Source organism: Lytechinus variegatus, chromosome 14, assembly GCF_018143015.1.
Source record: "Lytechinus variegatus isolate NC3 chromosome 14, Lvar_3.0, whole genome shotgun sequence".
Lineage (NCBI taxonomy): Eukaryota > Metazoa > Echinodermata > Echinoidea > Temnopleuroida > Toxopneustidae > Lytechinus > Lytechinus variegatus.
This window is the reverse complement of record NC_054753.1, coordinates 593,689-614,200: the sequence shown is the minus strand read 5'-3', so window position 1 is coordinate 614,200 and position 20,512 is coordinate 593,689. Positions and strand designations below refer to the sequence as shown.

Below are 20,512 nucleotides of genomic sequence, written 5' to 3'. Positions count from 1 at the left end.
AATATCAATCAAGAAATTTATTCAGAACAGAAGGAAAAAGGAATTGAGCTTTAAGATCCGCCTGTGAATAAAATATCAATTAAGAAATTTATTCAGAACAGAAAGGAAAGAGAATTGAAGAATTAATCAATCAATAATCAATCGAAAATCTTAATAAATCAATTCCAGAAAGCAAGGAAGGAACAGAGTTGAAGATCCCAACCTGCAAAAAGAAATAACAATAACACCCTCGACAACAAAGTGTAGAGGCTGTCTAGAATTTAATTCAAAAACGGCACCAAAAGCCACCACGCTTTGAACGTGAAGAACAATAACCATGACAGGTGGTGAAGGCTTGCTGCCACGTAGGCAGGCCAAGCCCGGTGCCTCGCGAACGCGCTAGCGATGCGGCGCGACGAGAACTCAAACGTTAGAAAACAATTTAAGTGTCACCAAAAACACGTCTAAAAAGTCACGCCAAGTGTAAATTCTGAACACAATCTTACACACAAATGGAAAGATTGAAATTAAAAGGGAGAATGCACCACAGATAAGCGAAAATAATATACCAAAGCTCAAAAAGATTTGAGCTCTTAGGAGACTTATCTGAGCACGTCTTGACAGGTGGCTTGCCGAAAGCAAAAGAGGAAGATGGACGCTAGTTGCGCGGTGATCATGGGTAGTAAGCCTGAACGGGAGAGGGCGCGCTCGCGCTTTTTAAATCCTTGGGAGTTCTATTCGGGTATGGCAGTCCAGAGGGCTGAACTAGCAAATCAAGTAGATGTATGGAGTTATTGAAGTAAATTAGCTAATAGATTGCAGGGGCCCGTTTCATAAAAGGATTGCAACTGTTGTAACTTTGTCATTATGGCAACTACCATGGTAACCTTGATTTTGATTGGCTGCTGAGCCCTGTTACCATGGTAGTTGCCATAATGGGAAAGATACAACAGTTGTAAGTCCTTTATGAAACAGGCCCCAGATCACTTTGAAGATTAGAATCAGAAAAGAACCAAGATGAGAATGAAGGTCTGTACTTTGCATATAGTTACAACAAAAATTGATAAACACACAATAACACAAAACTATGACCCCTCACCTTTAACCTGACACCTTTAGCCCCTGTTGAGTCTGCTCTTTCACTTCCTGCCAGGTCAACCAGACTGACCTTGCTAACCTTCTCCGTGCACATGTTAGTCTCTGCATCGTGTCTCTTCTGGGTGAAGACGATGGTGAAGACTGCGTGTGATCTACTGCTTGTCTCGTTCATGTTAGTGGAAGCTACAGTTCTGCAAGTTATAGCCAAAAAAGAAACTTTCATAGTACACTTTCTAAAATATACGCTTCTTTGAAAAATTTCAAACCATTATCAATATGTTTCTTAGCTCTTTCTGGTTTTATCAAAACCAACCTTTCCCTTCTAATGAATACGTATTCATTAATGAAAAAGAGTGGTTTTCCCCTCTAGAAGTGCATGCACAACGGCATTCTTAACCATACATTCAGACACAACTGAATAACATGATATCATAGCTCTGAAAGAATTCATGGATACCAAACTTGGATTAAATAGAGAATTTGCATTTTTTTTCCAACAGGCATGTAAATAATATGATTTTGGAGGAAAGGGTATGAAATCTGGAATATTCCTATTAAAAAAAACGATAAGTACTGCTAAAAGGAACATTTGGCATCTCTGAAAAAGGTATCACAAAATGATTAGCTACCTACAGATAGGATCAAAAGTTTCTGTCCCACTCTTACCTTGCTTTATTTCCCTCGTCCATCAGATCTGATATATCGCTGAACGAAGTGACGGCTAACTTGGAGAGGTCCTCTACATAGGGACCAAGAAGGGGATGTTCCCTGACCCTTAGGTTCTTCTGGTTCTTAGGATTGAGGAGGTCACGTACCCTCTCACAATAGATCTCCATGTAACTAACCTCTACTGAGTACTGCAAACTGGAGTCAGAGTTACAGTTGATACGGTCAAACAGCTCTTGGCAAAGCTGTAAAATAGGGAGAAAAGTGCTTTATTACGAGAAGTCAAATAATCCTGGCAAAAATGTTCATAACAATATGGTTAAACTCAAACTAAATTAAAGATGAATAATGAATGCAAATTAGTTTAAACTTACAAATAAATTACAAGATGGGTTTAAAAGTTTAAAATAAGTATAGCAGTAGTAGAAGTAGTCGTAGTAGTATTCGTAGTAGTGGTCGTAGTAGTGTTCGTAGTAGTAGTAGTAGTAGTAGTAGTAGCAGAAGTAGTAATAGGCGTAGTAGAAGAAGCAGTAGGCGTAGTAGTAGTAGTAGTAGCATTAGTAGTAGTAGTAGTAGTAGTAGTAGTAGTAGTAGTAGTAGTAGTAGTAGTAGTAGTAGTAGTAGTAGTAGTAGTAGTAGTTATTGTAGTAGCAGTAGTAGTAGTAGTAGTAGTAGTAGTAGTAGTAGTAGTAGTAGTAGTAGTAGTAGTAGTAGTAGTAATAATAATAATAGTAGTAGAAGTAGTAATAGTGAAAATATTGTTATGAATAGATATCGAAGTAGAAAATGCTGTATTGAACTGCATATGATCAAGGATCGACAAGTGGGTGTTTCAAAAAGCTGTTCACTATAAAATTATAAATAACTTTACGTCTGAAGAGTGACCCTAGTATCTTGTGCTAAATGACCAATTTTAATAGTATATTCTCATTGTGCCCAAAGTCATGTGTAATGGCTTTATGAAACACCCATGAGAAGAAGTTGTGGATGATCAGAAGTAAGATTATCCCTACTAACCTGTGGTATAATACCCTGTTGGCTTGGCTCTTGTTTCCCCATCATGGTATAAGACTTGCCTGCTCCGGTCTGACCGTACGCAAATATACATACATTGTACCTGTGTAATAAATGATAGTATAATAATTATAATAATAATATAGGGTATTTATATTGCGCACACATCCACCTTGTTAGGTGCTCAAGGCGCTCCTATTAATTATGAATATTTTGAAGGGTTATAAATTAAATATACTATAAAATAGAATAGAAGAGAGATAAAAGGGGAAAAAAAGAAAAGAAATGAAATTAATGCCAACTTACAAGAAAAATTTGACGTTAGGATTTGCGAGATGTATAGAAAGCAAGTACATTATTTTGTACCTACAAGTATCTTTTTAAAAAAATATCAACTTATATTCAAGAAAGTGGCCCAGGTGCTCGCATCACACCAAATTTTCATTACAGTGTAAAAAAAGATCTACATGTATTAACTACCTGGAGCATTCACACACACTGAGCCATTATCAAAATCACATTTTGCCCCTTTTTCTGAAAATAACACAAAATTATAAAGATTATAAACCTTAGCTTTTTGAAGTTCACTATCATTTTCAATAATTTTAGTGATTAATATTTTGATAGCTTTCAATTACTTCTTGCAAACTATTCATATGCAGCACCAGTGAATAATTGATGGATTTTAATACATTGAATGATGTGTATCTTGATAATGGGAAAAAAAATTGTTAAATGGAGGCAAAAATGAAATATAGGGTGTGATTAAAGGGTTTCACACAATTTTGTGAATTCAGCGACGTAATGAATTTTGAGATAACAACCCTTATTAAATAACCAAAGCATTACTGTCCTTACAGTGTATGTATAATTCATATCTTTATCTATGGATCGGGAACAAATTAAAAAATTCAGGGTAAGAGGTGACAGAAAAAAAAACATTGCAAAGATTGAGCACCTATCAATGTGTATCCTGACAGATATATTTCATTATTACCTCCAACCCCACCCCCTCGTATCTCTATCTGTCTGTCACTTTCTCTCTTAACTATCTCTTTTTTCTCTCTCTCCCATTCTTTCTTTCTCTCACAAACACACACTTTTACAGGAGTTTCTCTATTTTGCTTTCTCAGTTCCTATCTTCAATAAACGTCATCATTTAAAATTCACAATTTTTCTCTCTCTCTCTCTCACAAACACTTTTTATAGGAGCATTTCTATTTTGCTCTCTCAGTTCCTATCTTCAATAAACATCATCATTTAAAATTCACAATTTTTCTAAATTATCTCTTTTTACTCTCTCTCTCACAAACACACACTTATAAGAGCATTTCTATTTTGCTCTCTCAGTTCCTATCTTCAATAATTATGAATTTTAAATGATGATGTTTATTAGAAACATCATTTAAAATTCACAATTTTTCTAAATTATCTCTTTTTTCTCTCTCTCTCACAAACACACACTTTTATAAAAGCATTTCTATTTTGCTCTTCACACCTATCTTCAATACCCGTTATGATTCATAATTCACAATTTTTCTTTACATGTCGGTAAATTTAAAAAAGATGGATAATAACAATTTAAAAAGATGGATAGTAACAATTTAAAAAGATGGATAATAACAAATATCAATCATCTACGCCAACCTTCCCAAATAATTAGAGGATCTTAACTGGACAATGGATGGCTCAATAATAAATTACACTGCAGATCTGAAAATAAAATCCTATCAGAAATGGACACTGCGTATTATGATAATAGGGAATAGATAATGTGATCAGAATCCTACAGGAAATCCCCTACTATCAATCATACATCCTCAGAGGTGAGGAACTGTCAGATATTTCAAATTCTAGGGAATTCACTTTTTATCTTTAGGCAAGAGTCGCCACATTTATCCACCAAATGGAAATAAGGAAAATATTGAATTTTAATATTAGTGAATACTTTTTAACCCCCTTTTAGCGATAAACAATGCAAGAGATGAATGTGTATTGACTGGAACATTTTCAAGGTCAAATTTAAAATATCAAAATTTTAAAAAAGAATATGAACTGTACCTTACAAGAAATGAAGAAATAATTATGATTAAAAAAGAGGAAACTCATATTAATACAAAGTCAAATGTACAAGGATTATACAACTGTAAATCATTTAGCAGATGTCCAACAAATGATCTTCATCTCCTGACAGTCATTACTGATTCAAGAATGGCAGTTTAAATCATTCACTTATATAGGATTATACACAATCAATATGACAGGGAAAATAAAATTAGCACAAATATATAATACTAGTAAATAAAATAAAATGATAAAATCTGACAATGACTAAAATAGAAAATCTTGATTCATAAAAAAAATATTTTCTACATTAAAAAGAAATATTCAAGGAAAAATACAAAGTGAAGGGGAAAAAGTTACTGATTTCAGTGATTAAAATGAGAGCTTTAAGAGGAAGTTGCAATTAGGTGATGAAAAATGTAAAATTCTCACACTGTATAAGGTCACCCAGCTCAATCATGAGGGGAAATAATCGGTAAAAGAAATATTGATCTACGTGTTTCATTTTCCCAATTTTTTTTCTCCTGAATATTGATTTAACCTTATTGCATCTCGACGCAGTATCGCAACAGTAGCAAGTCCGAGCTGCTCCGGTGTACAATGTACGCAATTTCATTTAAAGCTCATTACTAATGTACCATGTCTCTGCGAGAGAGCCATAGGAGCAGAGCCAATAAATCAAATATCATGTTGATGTCATTGGAGTTGGAGACAGTACAGTCCGTGGCTGGCGCTGCGGCCAGGCAGAGCTGGATTTATTGGGTGACTCATCCTGACTGAGTGTGATTGCAATGCGCATGAGCAGTAGGCAGGTTCTTCCTGGGGAGGAAGATGGCATCTCTGAAGCATTTCACTCTCAGTATCTCTCTTTCTTCATCTGTGGATGTTGAACTGTACATACCCATTTCCTTCTCACCTTCTCTGTCTCTATCAGTCTTTTTCCATCTTTCTCCTCTTCTATTTCTCTCTGAATTTATACACACCAACTCACTTCTATCCATCTCGGTATCTTTATTTCTGTATTTAATGTCTATCATGCAGTCTCTTTCTGACCTCCTCCTCCTTCTCTTTTATATATACTAGTATCTCTTTCTTTAATTTTCCATCTTTCTTCCTGTCTTTCTCTATCGCTTACTTGCTCTCTCTTTCTCTCTAGGCGGTTTCAAACCGCCTCGATCACAAGAATCCCCGTTAAATTACGAGAACTTTTTAAGGCTAAATAATACCCGTTAATTATTCCTGCATTCACATCGCCCCGAAACACATCCTTCGGGATAAGTTCCCGAAGTTACGAGCATGCGCAGTGTGGTTTGATAAGCAGGCAAGGCGGGAGATTCAAAATCTCTAGCCCAGCAGCCACCCACGCCGCCGCGCCCAACGACACGCTGGGATAAAAGTTCCCGTAATTTGCTTTCACATCGCCAAAATACCTGCGACCTTGGAAAAATCCCCACGAAAGTTCTCGTAATTTCGCCAAGTACCTACTATTTAGCGGGTATTTTCTTTTGGGGGAGATTACGCGTAGTTTGCTTTCACATTACCAAAATACCTGGTATTTTCTGATCGGGGTAAATTTCCCGATCAGAGAATACCTGGAACTGGCGAACTTCGAGGCGGTCTGAAACCACCTTCTATTTATCTATCTATCTATCTAGTTTTCTTTCTATCTATCTATCTATCCATCTATCTATCTATCAATCTCTATATCCATCTATCTATCTAGATCTATCTATCTATATCTCTTTCTGAGAGAATGGGTGATGATGTTTAGAACTGGCAATTACCAATGATATAAATAATCTGGCCAATGGCCAATCAAAATTACATCTTGGGGAAAATCACAATATGAAAGGGGGGTATAAACCAACTAACCTGCCGCCTTTCTCTACATGCATGTGAATACCACATGCAGAGTTTATAAAGAAACCAATAATAACAATAATAATGGTCAGTTTTTTTGTAGCGCATAACACAAAACAATTATGTATCTATGCACTTCAGAAAATAAGGAAAGGAAGAGATGTGTTGGTGAGCTCACTTTAATTCATCTCTAATGGAAAGCTTTTGTCCAAATCTTCAAATATGATTACATGTACATTTACATGTATATTACTAAATGATTATGTTTCTAATAAAAAATAATAAACATCGTAGAAGCTTGCATAAATAGATTAACAACCAAAGCGGAATATCTTAATGGTTGAATGTTCATTAACCCCAGTACTTTCATTAGATACTTTATTTTGAGTCATACCCACTTAATGAATCATTGACAGTTTTCTGAGGTAGCCTTCATGCTTCGCTACATCCTACTGCACGCATCTTTCAATACATCCTTCCATCTCTTCCGGTCTATCGTTGGCAGATCTGCCTCGTATTTCATCCTCTAACTCCCCCTCCCTTTCTCCATCATCAATCAGTCTTTCCAGTCCTATAATTTCCTTATATTTATGTTGTGTTTATGATTATGATGTCCCTTGTTTTTGTGTAGTACCTTGAGTGATGATTTATCAGAAAATGGGCGTTAGAAATCTACTGTCTCTCCACTCCAGCCTACTGCACACTTTCAATTGCCCGTTCCATCTCTTCCGATCCGTTGTTGGTAGTTTTCCTCATCGTTCATCCTCATCCTCTTCTCTATCCTCCACCCGTACCTTCCCATTCTATCTCTCTATCATTCTCTCAATTATTTTCAAATTTAGACAACTGAAAATTCAGGATATTCATAAATTACAAGTTGCAATCTTTATGTTTTCTTATTTACACAATATATTACCTAAATTTTTAAATGATTGTTTTCAAGAGAATAATTTAACTGTTCCTTACACAACCAGGCAGTCAAATCACATCCGTGTCCCTAAATTAAAATATGAGTTTTCTCGGTCCACAATTATTTTCATTGGTCCAAAGCTATGGAACTGTTTAGATCCCGATTGAAGAGTTGCCCTACATTGTCTAGGTTTAAGAAGATGTATATAAATAATCTAATTAATTCTTATACTCCCTGATTTTACTTCTATTTTTTAAGTTTTTTAATGACTTTATTGCTTTATGTTTGTTTATTTGCTTGTTTGTTTATGATCAGTCATATGTTATCTTTATATGTTGGGGACAAGCCCTTGATAGGCCCCAGGCTTTTGTTTGTCCCTCCACTTTTTAATATTCTGTTAATGTTCCGTACTTTGTTTATCCATTTGTTTTTGTACCATGTAAGTCTATGTATTGTATTATTCATTGTTCTTTGAATCACTTTGTGCAATTTTGATGTAATTTTTATTGCATTGTGGAAATAAAATGAATTGAATTGAAATATTACCCCTTTCCACATCAGTGTCTGTACATGCTCCTGTGTTTGTTTAGCTCTGCTCTAATTTCTACTATTCTCCAATATCAATCAATTTTTTTGCAAAAATATACTGTGTCTGTGTATATGTCACTGACGAAGATTTGAGCAACAAACCTGTTGTTTTTTTTGTGGGGGTGGGGCGATCTACTGCTTCATTCCCTCTCCCCGAATAATAGTGTGATGTCATGCCTCTCTACATTTTGTATACTTCTGCTTTTCTCTCCTCTCCCTCCAACACCCCCCCCCCCCCACCTTCCTCTATCTCACTTTTGTTTGTCATCTCTCTTTCCCATCATAAATCAGGTTATCAGGTAGACATGGGAACCGAAGCCTAATGGTATAATGGCCCTTTCATCTCCTACATAAATAATGCATACTCAGATCCTTTCTCAAGTGTTATGTTGTTGATAAGGAGCAGAAATTATCAAATGACTTACTGTTCAAGGTAAAGAGCAGAAAAAATGTCATTTATGATAACAAAATTTATTTGAAACATAACATTTTCCATCTGTTGAATGGCTTAACAAAATACATCTAAATAAATGTTTGATATCCATTTTCATGAGAACCATATTTATCATATATTCTGATCATGTAATTCTGGTCTACATGTACATGTACGTCTATTTCCTTTTTTAATTTGTATAATTCAATTGAAAAAAATAGTAGGTGAGTGCAAAAATATTAGCCAGTGTTTAAAAATACTATCATTCTGTTCAACTTTTGGTTCCTGTGGCAATTGTTTCAATTTTCTTTTTTATATTTGAGGCTGCTTTGCTCACGATCAAAAGTGGTATTTATCCAAGCATCAATGCTTGGATTCATCGTGGGTTCGAGTCCACCCCGGGCGGATGACTGAAGCCAGTGCGTTGTGTGTAAACGTCTCTCCCATGTTTCATAGATGCAGGCTATGTTATAATGGAAAACACTGTCCCTCGGATAGGACGTTAAATGGAGAGTCACCACCTTTGCAGGTTAAGAACCCACTGCACTATTCGTATAAGAGGAGGGGGAAACCCCCATGTAGTGGTCCACCTGCATTCCCCCCAATCAGTTATATCAGGAGGAGAGACCTGCGGGTCATAGTGATTCAGTTTGCTTTTTGCCTCCCAGGCACAGGTGACGCCAAACAAATGATAATGCCGATGCTTAGGGCACGCTCAATACTGGTTGAAAGTTATGTTATACATTTGCACTGGTAACTTTGCCTAGGTCAAAACTTTGAGGACAACAGAATAGAATAAATTCAACTAAGAAGAGGAACATACAAACAATGCATGATAAAGACAAATTTTGAAAAAAATCAGGGTAGTGTTTCACAAAGACCCATTAAGTGACTGAGAACTGCAAAGGTCTACCTCAGAAAAATGTCGATTTGAATCAATAGATAAAAATCAGACAAGCATAATGCTGAAAATTTCATCAAAATCAGATGTAACCTAAGAAGTTTTGACATTTTAAAATTTCTTATTTTTCACAAATAGTTGTATGCCCAATTTAGTCACATGCAAATGAGAGAATTATGATATCCCTCACTCACTATTTCTTTTGTTTTCTATTGTTTAAATCATACAATATTTAATTTTTCTAGATTTGACAATAAGTACCAACTTGACTGAACCATAAAATGTTAAATAATGGTAATTCCACTGTGTTCAGGGTGAAATAAAACTTTGTTTCACATGCAGGACAATGAGAAAATTGGAAAATTTCATATTTCATATTATAAAATACAAAAGGAAAGAAATAGTGAATGATGTCATCAGTTCCTCATCTGCATACCAACCAGGATGTGCATATAACTATTTTGTAAAATTAAGTAAAAATTGAAAATGTCACAACCATCTTATTTTACATCTGATTTTGATGTAATTTTCAGTGTTGTGCTTGTTGGATTTTCCACTATTTATTCCTATCAACTTTTTGTTGGGGTGGACTTGTCCTTTAAATTCAGTTCGGTGCAGTATATAAAGCATCACCACATTTGTTAGGTAATGCCAAGAGGACACACACTTCTAATTGTCATCAATTAGGTTAGGTTTATATAGCATGTGGATGTATTAAGAAAGTCACATGAAACACCTCCCTGGTTTAAAAAAAAAGTTGCTTCAACTCAAGCAAAATTTGACTTAAGGGAGGTCAACATATGCAAGTTTGGTTTTATATAATATAGTTTTTATCTACAGTAGATCTTAAAACACTATTGGGAACATATTGCAATGAGAGGTACGCACTAAAACAACAACCATTTTGAAGAAAACTTTGAGAAAAACAAGGATGATTTGTGGCTTCTATAATATTTAAAAGGTATTTCAAAATTATAAACTCAGGTGGCGGTCGAAATCCATTTATAGCTGTTTTCCATCCATAAGACAAAAGGGGAAGAGTTCAACTATAAATACAGATAACCCAATGAAGCATAATGTATACCCATCAATCATAATACTGGTTTATACTTCCAGCCATCACAACCCATCATTATCATGTGGGCAAAGCATTTTTTTATTGCCATAGACCACACATTTTTTTTTTGGAGGGGGGGGGTGGGAGGCTAGATGTACTATACGTAACATACTATAAATCTGTAACATTGGATACTCTTTCACATTGCAGTAAAAGGGGATGGGGGGGGCTCCGAGTCTTTTATTTTCAAGGGCTCTTTTGAGCATTTCAGGGGCAAAATGGCCCTAGCCCCCATTATTTTTTTCTCCTGCCATACTGTTGGTAATAGGGGAGTTTCAAGGGCAGCAAGGCAGTTGCCTTGAGTTTGATAATGCAAGCACTGGTTATGTCAAATGAAATCAATGTATACATCAATCAATAATTCAATATATTAATAAGGGTAATTCTTTTTACTGATTAAACACTTTGATTTGATAAAGTTGGTCTAAAGATTGGAATAAACCCGTTGACTATTGAATTCTGCAAATCCCATAGAGTTTGTACAGGGATCATAGGCAATGGGTTAAAGATTGCACTTACCCTTCAAATGCATGTTGAAGCATTTCTTGGCCAAGGTCTTCATAAACTCTTCTCTGGGATGCATATCTAGGGTCTTCAGGCTATAAGAAACAAGAGAGAAAGAGAGAGATACAGGGAATAAACAATCAAATCTCAGATACATCACAGGCTTAACTCCAGACTAAACAAGTATTTAAAAGTCGAATGTGAAACCTATAGCATTCTATAGAAGTGTACTTTCTACAGGATGCGAGACATTGTAAAAAAAATAACATGCGCCAAAGCAAATTAGATTTTATCATAATGATCAAGTTCTTATATCATAGCAAAATTGAATTCTGAAAGACTTTTCACAAGAGGATTTAAATTATTTGTATTTTTTATAAATGGGTTAGCAACTGGAAATCCATAATAATGTTGTCTTAGTTTATAACAAAATATAATAACTCTAGTTTAGTTTAAGACAGGGTAATAATAATAATAAACACAGCATTTATTATGTGCCATCTATCTAGTAAACTATTCTGAGGCGCAGGGTAGCATTCTAACATTTATCAATGGTCATAGCAATAATTATCTTTCAAAACAAAAACATGAAATAGAAGTGAAAACTGTTATCTCATAATATAAACATCAAAACTTAAAAGTGAGTTTGTAAAAATAGTTTGGAAAAACAAAAAAGGATAATGACCTATAATATAATCACAGTGGCCTGCTTACACTTATGATATGGTCACAAATAAATAATGCACACCATATGAATGATTTTATTAAGCAATCAAAGGACTAAAATTGTATGGTGATCGTAAACGTATTTGTGACCGTAGCATTACAGGTAATGTATCAACCTTCACCAATCTAAATGCTGAGCACCTAGCCAGTCACATTTCAATTAGCCTTTGGTAAAACTATGCCAAGGATTGAACCCAGGACCTCATATTAGTGAAGAGGGCAATGGACCACTAAAAGGCGATGTCCAAAAGTAATCTTGCATGAATTCAAATTCACAATCAGCTTCACAAACACCCTTGTACATGTACTACACTCACTACTTTACATTACTAGTTTCCTTTCGAGATCTGACATTGTCAAATTGTTTACATTTAATCTGTATAATTCCCGCTCTCTCTCCAACTCGCTCTCTTATTTTCATCTCTTCTCTCATTTCTTTCTCCTTTTTTAAGTTGTATCTTTATACAAAAATGTTCCAATTACTGGTTTCACATCTACTCAAGATGTATTTTTCATACAGAAGAGAAATGAGATAAAGCAACACAGCAAAAACTGTGGTGTTAACCGGTGTACATACAGGACCACACAAGTTATTTTACACCAGTGTTAAATTGGCGGTGTTAGTTTTATGGTTGTTACATTTTTTGGTGTTATGTTCAATCTCTATAAGGTGTTATTTTAACACCTCAGGGTGTGGTCATCTATTAACACCAATTGGTGTCAGCTGTAACACCACAGTTTTTACAGTGAAGTGAATAACCAGACTTTCTGATTATTTTTTTTCAGTTGTATAGATCAAATAATAGAATTGTCATCCCAAAATGGATGGAGGAATCATCTGTAAGTAAAATGGAAGACTAAAGTCCACTGGCTTTTAAAATGAGTATTGAATTAATAAGGGAAAAGAAGGACAATCAAAATACATGTAAGATGAAAGGAAAAGGAAGAGAAGCAAAAAAGAAAGAAGAGTGGGAGAAGGAAGAACAATCTAGAAGAATAATAGATGAGGATGGAGAACAAGATGTAGAAGGAGAAGAAGAGAGAGAAGAAAAAGAAGAAGAGGTTTAGAAGAAAAAGAGGAAAAGAAGAAGAAGAAAGGAAAGAAAAAGAAGAAGAAACAGAAGAAGATGTTTTAGAAGAAAAAGAGGAAAAGAAGAAGTTTTAGCTTTAGAAGAAGAAGAAGAGGAAGGACGCTCGGAAGAAGATTATTATAAATCTAAAAAAAAAAAGGTAGACCATATACATATCTTGAAAGATACTGAAAATCCAAGATCTAGAGAGAGGCTTATCAAAATAATGCAAATAAAAAAAGCAATATGGCTGAAAACAATCCACTTCCTGCAAAAATAAAATATTAATACTACCTTCCCACCTGTGCATATTTTGTGAAAGTTAGGAAGATCAATTACATTCATTGCCCAAGTACTGGGGGATGTTTCACAAAGATGTAAGTGTGACTTAAACCGCATTTAAATTCCCAGTTGCGTGCAGTATATAATGCATCATCAAGTTAGTCAGATAAGACCCTGAGGAAGCACTGGACTACATATATTCATCAATGATCTTTACACATCAGATACCGCGATTACCGCCTATGCACTGGCGTTTAAGGATGACTCTACGTCACATTTAACCGTTTGTGAAACCACCCTCTGATATGATTTATTCATCTCTCTGGTTCACCTTTATACAAGAATGCTTCCTGATCTAAAGCCTCTCATCTAATTCGATACACGATTCCTTAGGGGTTAGTACCTGGATTGGCTTGGCTCATCTTTAACCCTTCTGTCACTGCAGTTTTGCTAGCTCTAACACTTGTTTCCAAAGTAGCCAAACTTGACAAAGAATGGCGCTGGGTCAATTCAATTCATCATTTGTTGAGCACGAAATCAAAGAAATTATCTATGTCTGGAGGCCTGAAGCAATATTTAATTATTTTATAGTGTGCATATGAACATTGAATAGAGCATTATAAAAATCTTGCATATTGCTTGAATAATTTTTTCATAGCTAGCATATATTTATCAAACTTTCATTAACCAACTGTCCACAATATATTCCCACATGCGTGTAAGTTTTGTACACAGGCGACCTGATTACACTTTGCACTGGTTAAAAACAAAAAATCAGTATGGATAAGTTGCTGCCTGATATATCTTCCAGGTTGGGAACGGGGGAAGCAAAAGCTTTTATCATCAATCAAATAAAGCTAAATATTGAAGTTAAAAAACTAGCTGCTAGCGGCACTTAAAATATTCCTCCGCATAATGGCACATAAGCCCCATTCTTCCCTATGACCTTTTTTTTCATTTCTTAAAGTAGCAAGAGCCATTTTCGAAACTTGGGCAAGTACTTGAACATCACAGGAATACAAAAGTATACTACGGTAAAACTGTCGATACAAAATTGGCATAAAAATTAAATATGATCCCATCTTATTTTGAAATCTGACAAGCAAAATAAAAAGGACTCCACTCCCGAATGAAGGTGGTTTACAGCAGGGAAATTCCATAAAATATATACGTCCGACCCCATGTATGTAGACCTTCACAAAATTTTCTGTCTCTGATATCTGGTTCTTTTACTTTCTGTAATACCCTCAAATGATCTTGACTTGGTCAGTTTTTTAAGTGAAGTAAAACTTGAGAAAAAATGCCTAGCACAACAAAATTGACAAGCCCCCCCCCCGGCAAAAAAGGAAAAAGAGGGTCTGTACTTGCTATGCCAAAAATTTCACAACAAATAAATCTTTTATGGCTCTCAAAACAGGGGTTACAGGGGAGATATGTACCCCTCCTCTCTGTGAAGTAAAACTTGAGAAAAATGGGGGTCAGGTGTGCAGTACTAGAAGGTTGATTATCTAATGAAATTGCCTAGCACAACAAAATTGACAAGCCGCCCCCCCCCCTGGAAAAAAGGAAAAAGAGGGTCTGTACTTGAGAATGCCCAAAATTTCACAACAAAAAAATCTTTTATGGCTCTCAAAATAGGGGTTACAAGTCAGATATGCACCCATTCCCCCTCCCCTCTGTCTCCTCCACTAGCTCTCTTTCATCCAGGCAAGTGATAGAAAAGGGGTAAGAAAAGCTACCATACGCTCGACTGAGACATGCACCTTGCCCAAACCCACCCCAAAATGTATTACGTATTTACACAGACAACATTATGTGCATACAGCACCACTTTTGCTAGAGCTAATGTAATAGATCAGTAGGGACGTAGAGCGCTCAGATTGGCTAGTATGTGTACATCCAGTGAACCAGGTGGGTGTTTCATAAGGCTGTGTGTAAGTTACAAGTGATGTTACGAGTGACTAGTGACACTTTCTTGAACTAAATCAACACCTATGAATAACTGGCAAATATCATTTTCTAAAAGGGTTACTAGTTGTTCAAAAGTTGCTTGTAACTTTAAAAAAACAGCTTTATAAAAGGCCCACAGGTTCAAGCTGGGTGGGTGGTGTTAGAAAAAGATAATTTTAGTCCCAAAAAAAACATTCATTAGCATTCTTAAAGGTCAAGTCCACCTCAGAATTTTTTTTATTTGAATCAATAGAGAAAAATCAGACAAGCACAATGCTGAAAATTCCATCAAAATCGGATGTAAAATAAGAAAGTTATGACATTTCAGGGTTTCGCTTATTTCTAACAAAATAGTTATATGATTGAGCCAGTTACATCCAAATGAGAGAGTCGATGATGTCACTCACTCACTATTTCATTTGTTTTTTATTGTTTGAATTATACAATATTTCAATTTTTACGAATTTGATGACTAGGACCTCCTTGCCTGAAGCACAAAATGTTAAAATAATGGAATTCCACGTGTTCATATGATAAAATACAATGTCATCAGTTCCTCATTTGCATACTGACCGAGATGTGCATATAACTGTTTTGTGAAAGAAGTGAAACTTTAAAATGCCATAACTTTCTTATTTTACATCTGATTTTGATGAAATTTTCAGTGTTATTCTTGTTGAATTTTTCTCTTTTTATTCAAATCAAGTTTTTGTTGGGGTGGACTTGCCCTTTAAAAAGTCATGGCAGCAAGCTAGGTTAAAACCTTAAATGTGACAACTTCAGGGGGGGGGGGTTTGGGGGGTGGTTACCGTACTATGGCTTTATTATGCTGACTTTGCATAATTTTAGGAATAAAATGTAGGCTGTTTGGAAATTGGTATTAAAAATAGAAAGATTTGCACCCATTTCTATCTAAGAAATACTTTTCATGAATAGTTATTCACTGCTTGATTATTACAAGCAATATCTGCAACGCTATTATCATCAGTGATAAAAATAATAAATGCAAAGAGTGGATACACAACCAAAACTATTCGCATCATAAAATATTCCATATTGAAATATATAAACAATCATTACTTTGAAGTATATTTTCTATGAAAATCCCATTTTTCCATGAATGAAACATGTACAATGTACAGTGACGCAATCATATATGATGGCTGCTTAATTGGCATCGACCGTGTAGCATGCAAGGTAATCATAATAATGTAGTACTCTGTACTATATGCAGCACAGTACACTGTACCAGTACTTTGATTATTACTTTCTAGGATGCTATCCATGAACTATGTGAACACACCCACCAGGAGTGATATAGAATTATGATGATGAGTTTTAAACCTGTCCCAGAGCCCAACTTTCACAGGTGGTTTTTGAAAGCACTTGATGTGGGGCTAATGACTAGTCTGTTAGCTAATTTATAGATGAAGTATAATCAGGGGATGACATCATACTTAACTGTCAAACGTGACAGAAATATTATCAAGCAGCGTTCACACATTACGAAATAAACCGTCCATACCAAACACCCCCAAAATGAACTGGAGATATGAAATATTAACTGAAACTACATGTAGTGTGTAACAATAAAACGTGGTGTGATCTCTAACTCTGTAATAGATCACTTGTGCGAACCTGGATAATAACAAAAAACTTGTGGACCACAGACAGATTTACATTATTTGATTTTTTTATTTTTTTTTAATTTATTATAATTCAATTACTGTATAAGAAAGCTGTAAACTTTGTAATTGTATAAAGGTAATAATATGTGCAATCCAGTGGAGGAAACATTTCTAGATATTGTAGAATTATAAATTTAATATTGAATGGACTTGGAAAAAGATCTAAAGACTAGGTGTTATTAATATTAGTATTACGTTATCATATCAAACCTTTTCTAAAAAAAATATGAATAAAGTTTTGAAGAAATGCAAGCAAGCTTTAAATACATTGACCTGTTTATGATTTGAGCATCAAATTATGCTTTTGATCATTTTTTTTTACAAAATATGATGGACTTATTGGTCAGAGATCTCTGGAAATTTTTGCCATTTTCATCTTTTTTTGTAAAAAGCAATTCTGAAAAATAGTCAGCCAGATCTACAAGAAGGCAATGAAACATCAAGTACAAGGAACAATATATTAACCCCTCCAAATAAAACATTTTATAATTAATAAAGACTTCATGAAAAAAAAATAATGTCATTTCTTGTAATAGACAACCAGAACTTAAAAAGCCAGCCGACATATCAGTTCATAATTCTGCCATAAACCCTGCAAGTGCCTCTCCATTCACATCCCCTGTGGTGACATGACACTTTGGCCAAAATGACCCCTGCTGACCACTTCTTCCTTAATATCTATAACTGACCTTCATCTAGCATACTTGGAGCATCAATTGCATTTGGATATCAAAAACTTCAACCAGCAGGAGATTTCAAATCCCTCCTGAACTAAGCAATTGGATGGTGCGTTCCAACCATAATATCAAATTCATAGAATCACGATTTGAGATCTCAGTTGCTTTCAAGTCAGTCAAATTTTAGTGACGATAGTTCTTCATCATGTACCCTTTTGAGTATTCCATACATGTATTTGCACATTCAATGGTGTTTATGAATTTCAAAATTGATGAAAAATTTAGATTTTTATGCAGGAAAATGTTATTTTCCGTTTATTGATCATATGCATAAAATCTCACATCTTACATTAGTGCTTCTTCCCCCCCCCCCCCCCTTAACTTAACCCCACTTTTTTTTGCTGCAAGAGTGTTTCACCTAATTTTGATCTAAGATTTTTACTCTTCAATTTTGTATATGTAATGTATTAATATATCGTGGTGACCCCTTTTACATGTATAAGCATCGCTTCTCTTGGGTTTCTGAACCATCTGTTTGTTTGTTGTTTTTTCTGGTAATTTGTAAATACTGTATATTGTACTGTTTTTATCCTTTGATGGTTGAATAAATAAATGAATTGTATTGTAATTGCATTGTTTGAATGTGAAAATGTTTTATACTCTAGTATGTCTATGAAAAACATGAGTCCAGGGTGAAGAGTGGTAATTCTTGAACACACCTATAGATGCCAAGGTTTGCACACATCAGATGTCATGCCCTACAAAATAAAAACCAAAACAGTTGGTGGATGGTTGGTGACAAATCTTGTCATGAACAGATTTATTGCAGGCCTAAACATCCTGTGAGATTGTCTTTTCTCAAATAATATGATACCATTTTTATGTGGTACTTATTTATGGCTGAATGATTGGGAGGTATTCTTTGCAGTGATGTCAATTTTATTTTTTTCAAAGGTATGACAGCGATGAATGAGTTCGTCTTTTACTAACTTCACATCTTATCTAGATATATGTTTTCCAGTATTTAGAGAAAGTTCAATTATTCAAAATTATTTTTATGTGTGTACTGGAGAAAACGCTAAAAATCTTCGAAATAATTTCACCTCTCTAAACTTGAAAATACTCAAATAGTTTATAATTAATAAAAAATACTTTTTCTTTCAGATATAAGTTTTCCCCAAATTGTCCCAAGGTTGAACTCCATTTTTCTCTTTCATTTTTGGCATATAACATGTGTATCAGGTTTCAACAGGGAATATTACACTTTCTACATGTTTGTCGTTGCTGTTGTGGATTTGTATTATTGGGCACCCATACCCCAATCAAAGTGTGATTTGTGAATGTGTCTGGACATGAGACTAGTATCTTAATTAGGGTTGATTGGTCAATCTTTTCATTCATCTCTCAGACCTGACCTTAAGGTATCCTTTCGTCCACCTCTCTGACCTATACAATGAAAGAGGATATCATCTAAGACATGGGATTGGTGACCATATCAACCTGATTGGGCCTCAGAATCAAAAGGGCACAAATCACACTGTTTGAACTAAAGTCTAAGCTAGGAAGAAATAGTTGCAGCAAAGAATGAATGAGAAAGACTTTCAAATCAAGGTAAATTCTCAGCATATCGTCATAGATCTAGATTTTGTTCATATAACCCTATCCATGAAATCTAAAAAGCTTAAAATTATCACATGGAAGATTACCAACACATAAAATCACATGTGGGGCAGTGTATTATTCATAATTTCTTGGAAGCAGACCAATACCTGACTGGATTTACTTAAAGTCTACCAGACTCATTTGCCACACAGTTTCTATCAAACACTTGGGGGTCATTTTACTTGATTCTGTTTGGTAGATTAATACCTCACCAACTGGCACTTATGGATGAGATAACATTTATGTCTTTCTGTTACTGAACTGAGGGACTATGAGTGTCATATCATGTTATATTGGCTATCTGACATCTGGATTTCATTCATGTCCATTTACCTCAAGTAATGAGTGATAAAGCAGACTGGGGGATGTGTATGGTCACTGTATGTCAATGTGTTTCTTAGCAGATCAATAAAACTATGGATGGATGGGCAAACAGATCACAGATATTGTAATAGGAATGTTTTATTACAAAATGTTAATAATGTGAGCAAAACAAATTACTATAAATGAAATTGAATTGAAATGAATTGAATAATGCATTATCAATCTGGTATTCTGAGGCAGAGGGATAAGAAGGAATATAAAGGAATTTCAAAATCCAGGTAAATGGATGATTGATAGGGGTTGTGATGGACGTATATGGGATGCCCAATTTTTTTTTCTTGTCCAATCAATGAATCGATGGATGGATAGAAAAAAGAGGGAAAAAGATAAGGACAACTGGATGAATAAAACAAGGGATGGATTAAAGGATACATGTAGTTGGATGGATAGGGAAAAAAGATAGCAGAAAGGACAACTGAATAGATACAGAAAACAAAGGTACTTGCAGAAATAAATGGATGAAATGATGACAAAATGTAGATTTTCACTTCAAGGTTTGTAGTATATAATCTTCAGTGGTCATCTGTTTAGACAGTGATTCCCCAAGCAACAGGAGAAGACCTTCTCTTCTAAAGGTCAATCCGTGTCCATCTAAAACTAATCAAGAGGATGGGTGCCTTGAGGATACAAAGATGATGACAGCCGTCTTTCTCCTCCGAGATGCATTCTATAGATCAGCAGGTGATGCCATCCTTGTACGAGATGAGGTAATTCAAAGATGAATAGCAATTTTATGCCATCATCACAAAGGAAATATTGGGGTTTAGTATCATGTATTATTAAAGTGATATCTCCCAAATTTGTGCCACCAAACATCTTTCTCCTCTTGGGGTACATTGAACAGATCTGCATAAAATGCGATCTTTGACTGAGGTCATTTAAAAAATTGCATTTGTTCACAGGTACTTGGTTTGAAAGACAAACATTTTTCCTCATTTG

The 20,512-nt window shown here is 35.0% G+C and overlaps 1 protein-coding gene across 10 annotated transcripts in view; it reads right to left on the bottom strand.

Annotated features, from left to right (window-relative positions):
• The window catches only part of LOC121428166 (kinesin-like protein KIF1A), a 161,516-nt gene that overhangs the window by 95,671 nt on the left and 45,333 nt on the right, over positions 1 to 20,512 (bottom strand). For all 10 annotated transcript variants that reach the window (XM_041624762.1, XM_041624763.1, XM_041624766.1 and 7 more), the window contains exons 4-7: positions 11,150 to 11,229; positions 2,761 to 2,860; positions 1,744 to 1,988; positions 1,079 to 1,268 (exon numbers count right to left, since the gene is read on the bottom strand). In XM_041624762.1, coding sequence (XP_041480696.1) covers positions 1,079 to 1,268; positions 1,744 to 1,988; positions 2,761 to 2,860; positions 11,150 to 11,229 — 615 coding nt within the window. The remainder of the gene's footprint in view (positions 1 to 1,078; positions 1,269 to 1,743; positions 1,989 to 2,760; positions 2,861 to 11,149; positions 11,230 to 20,512) is intronic.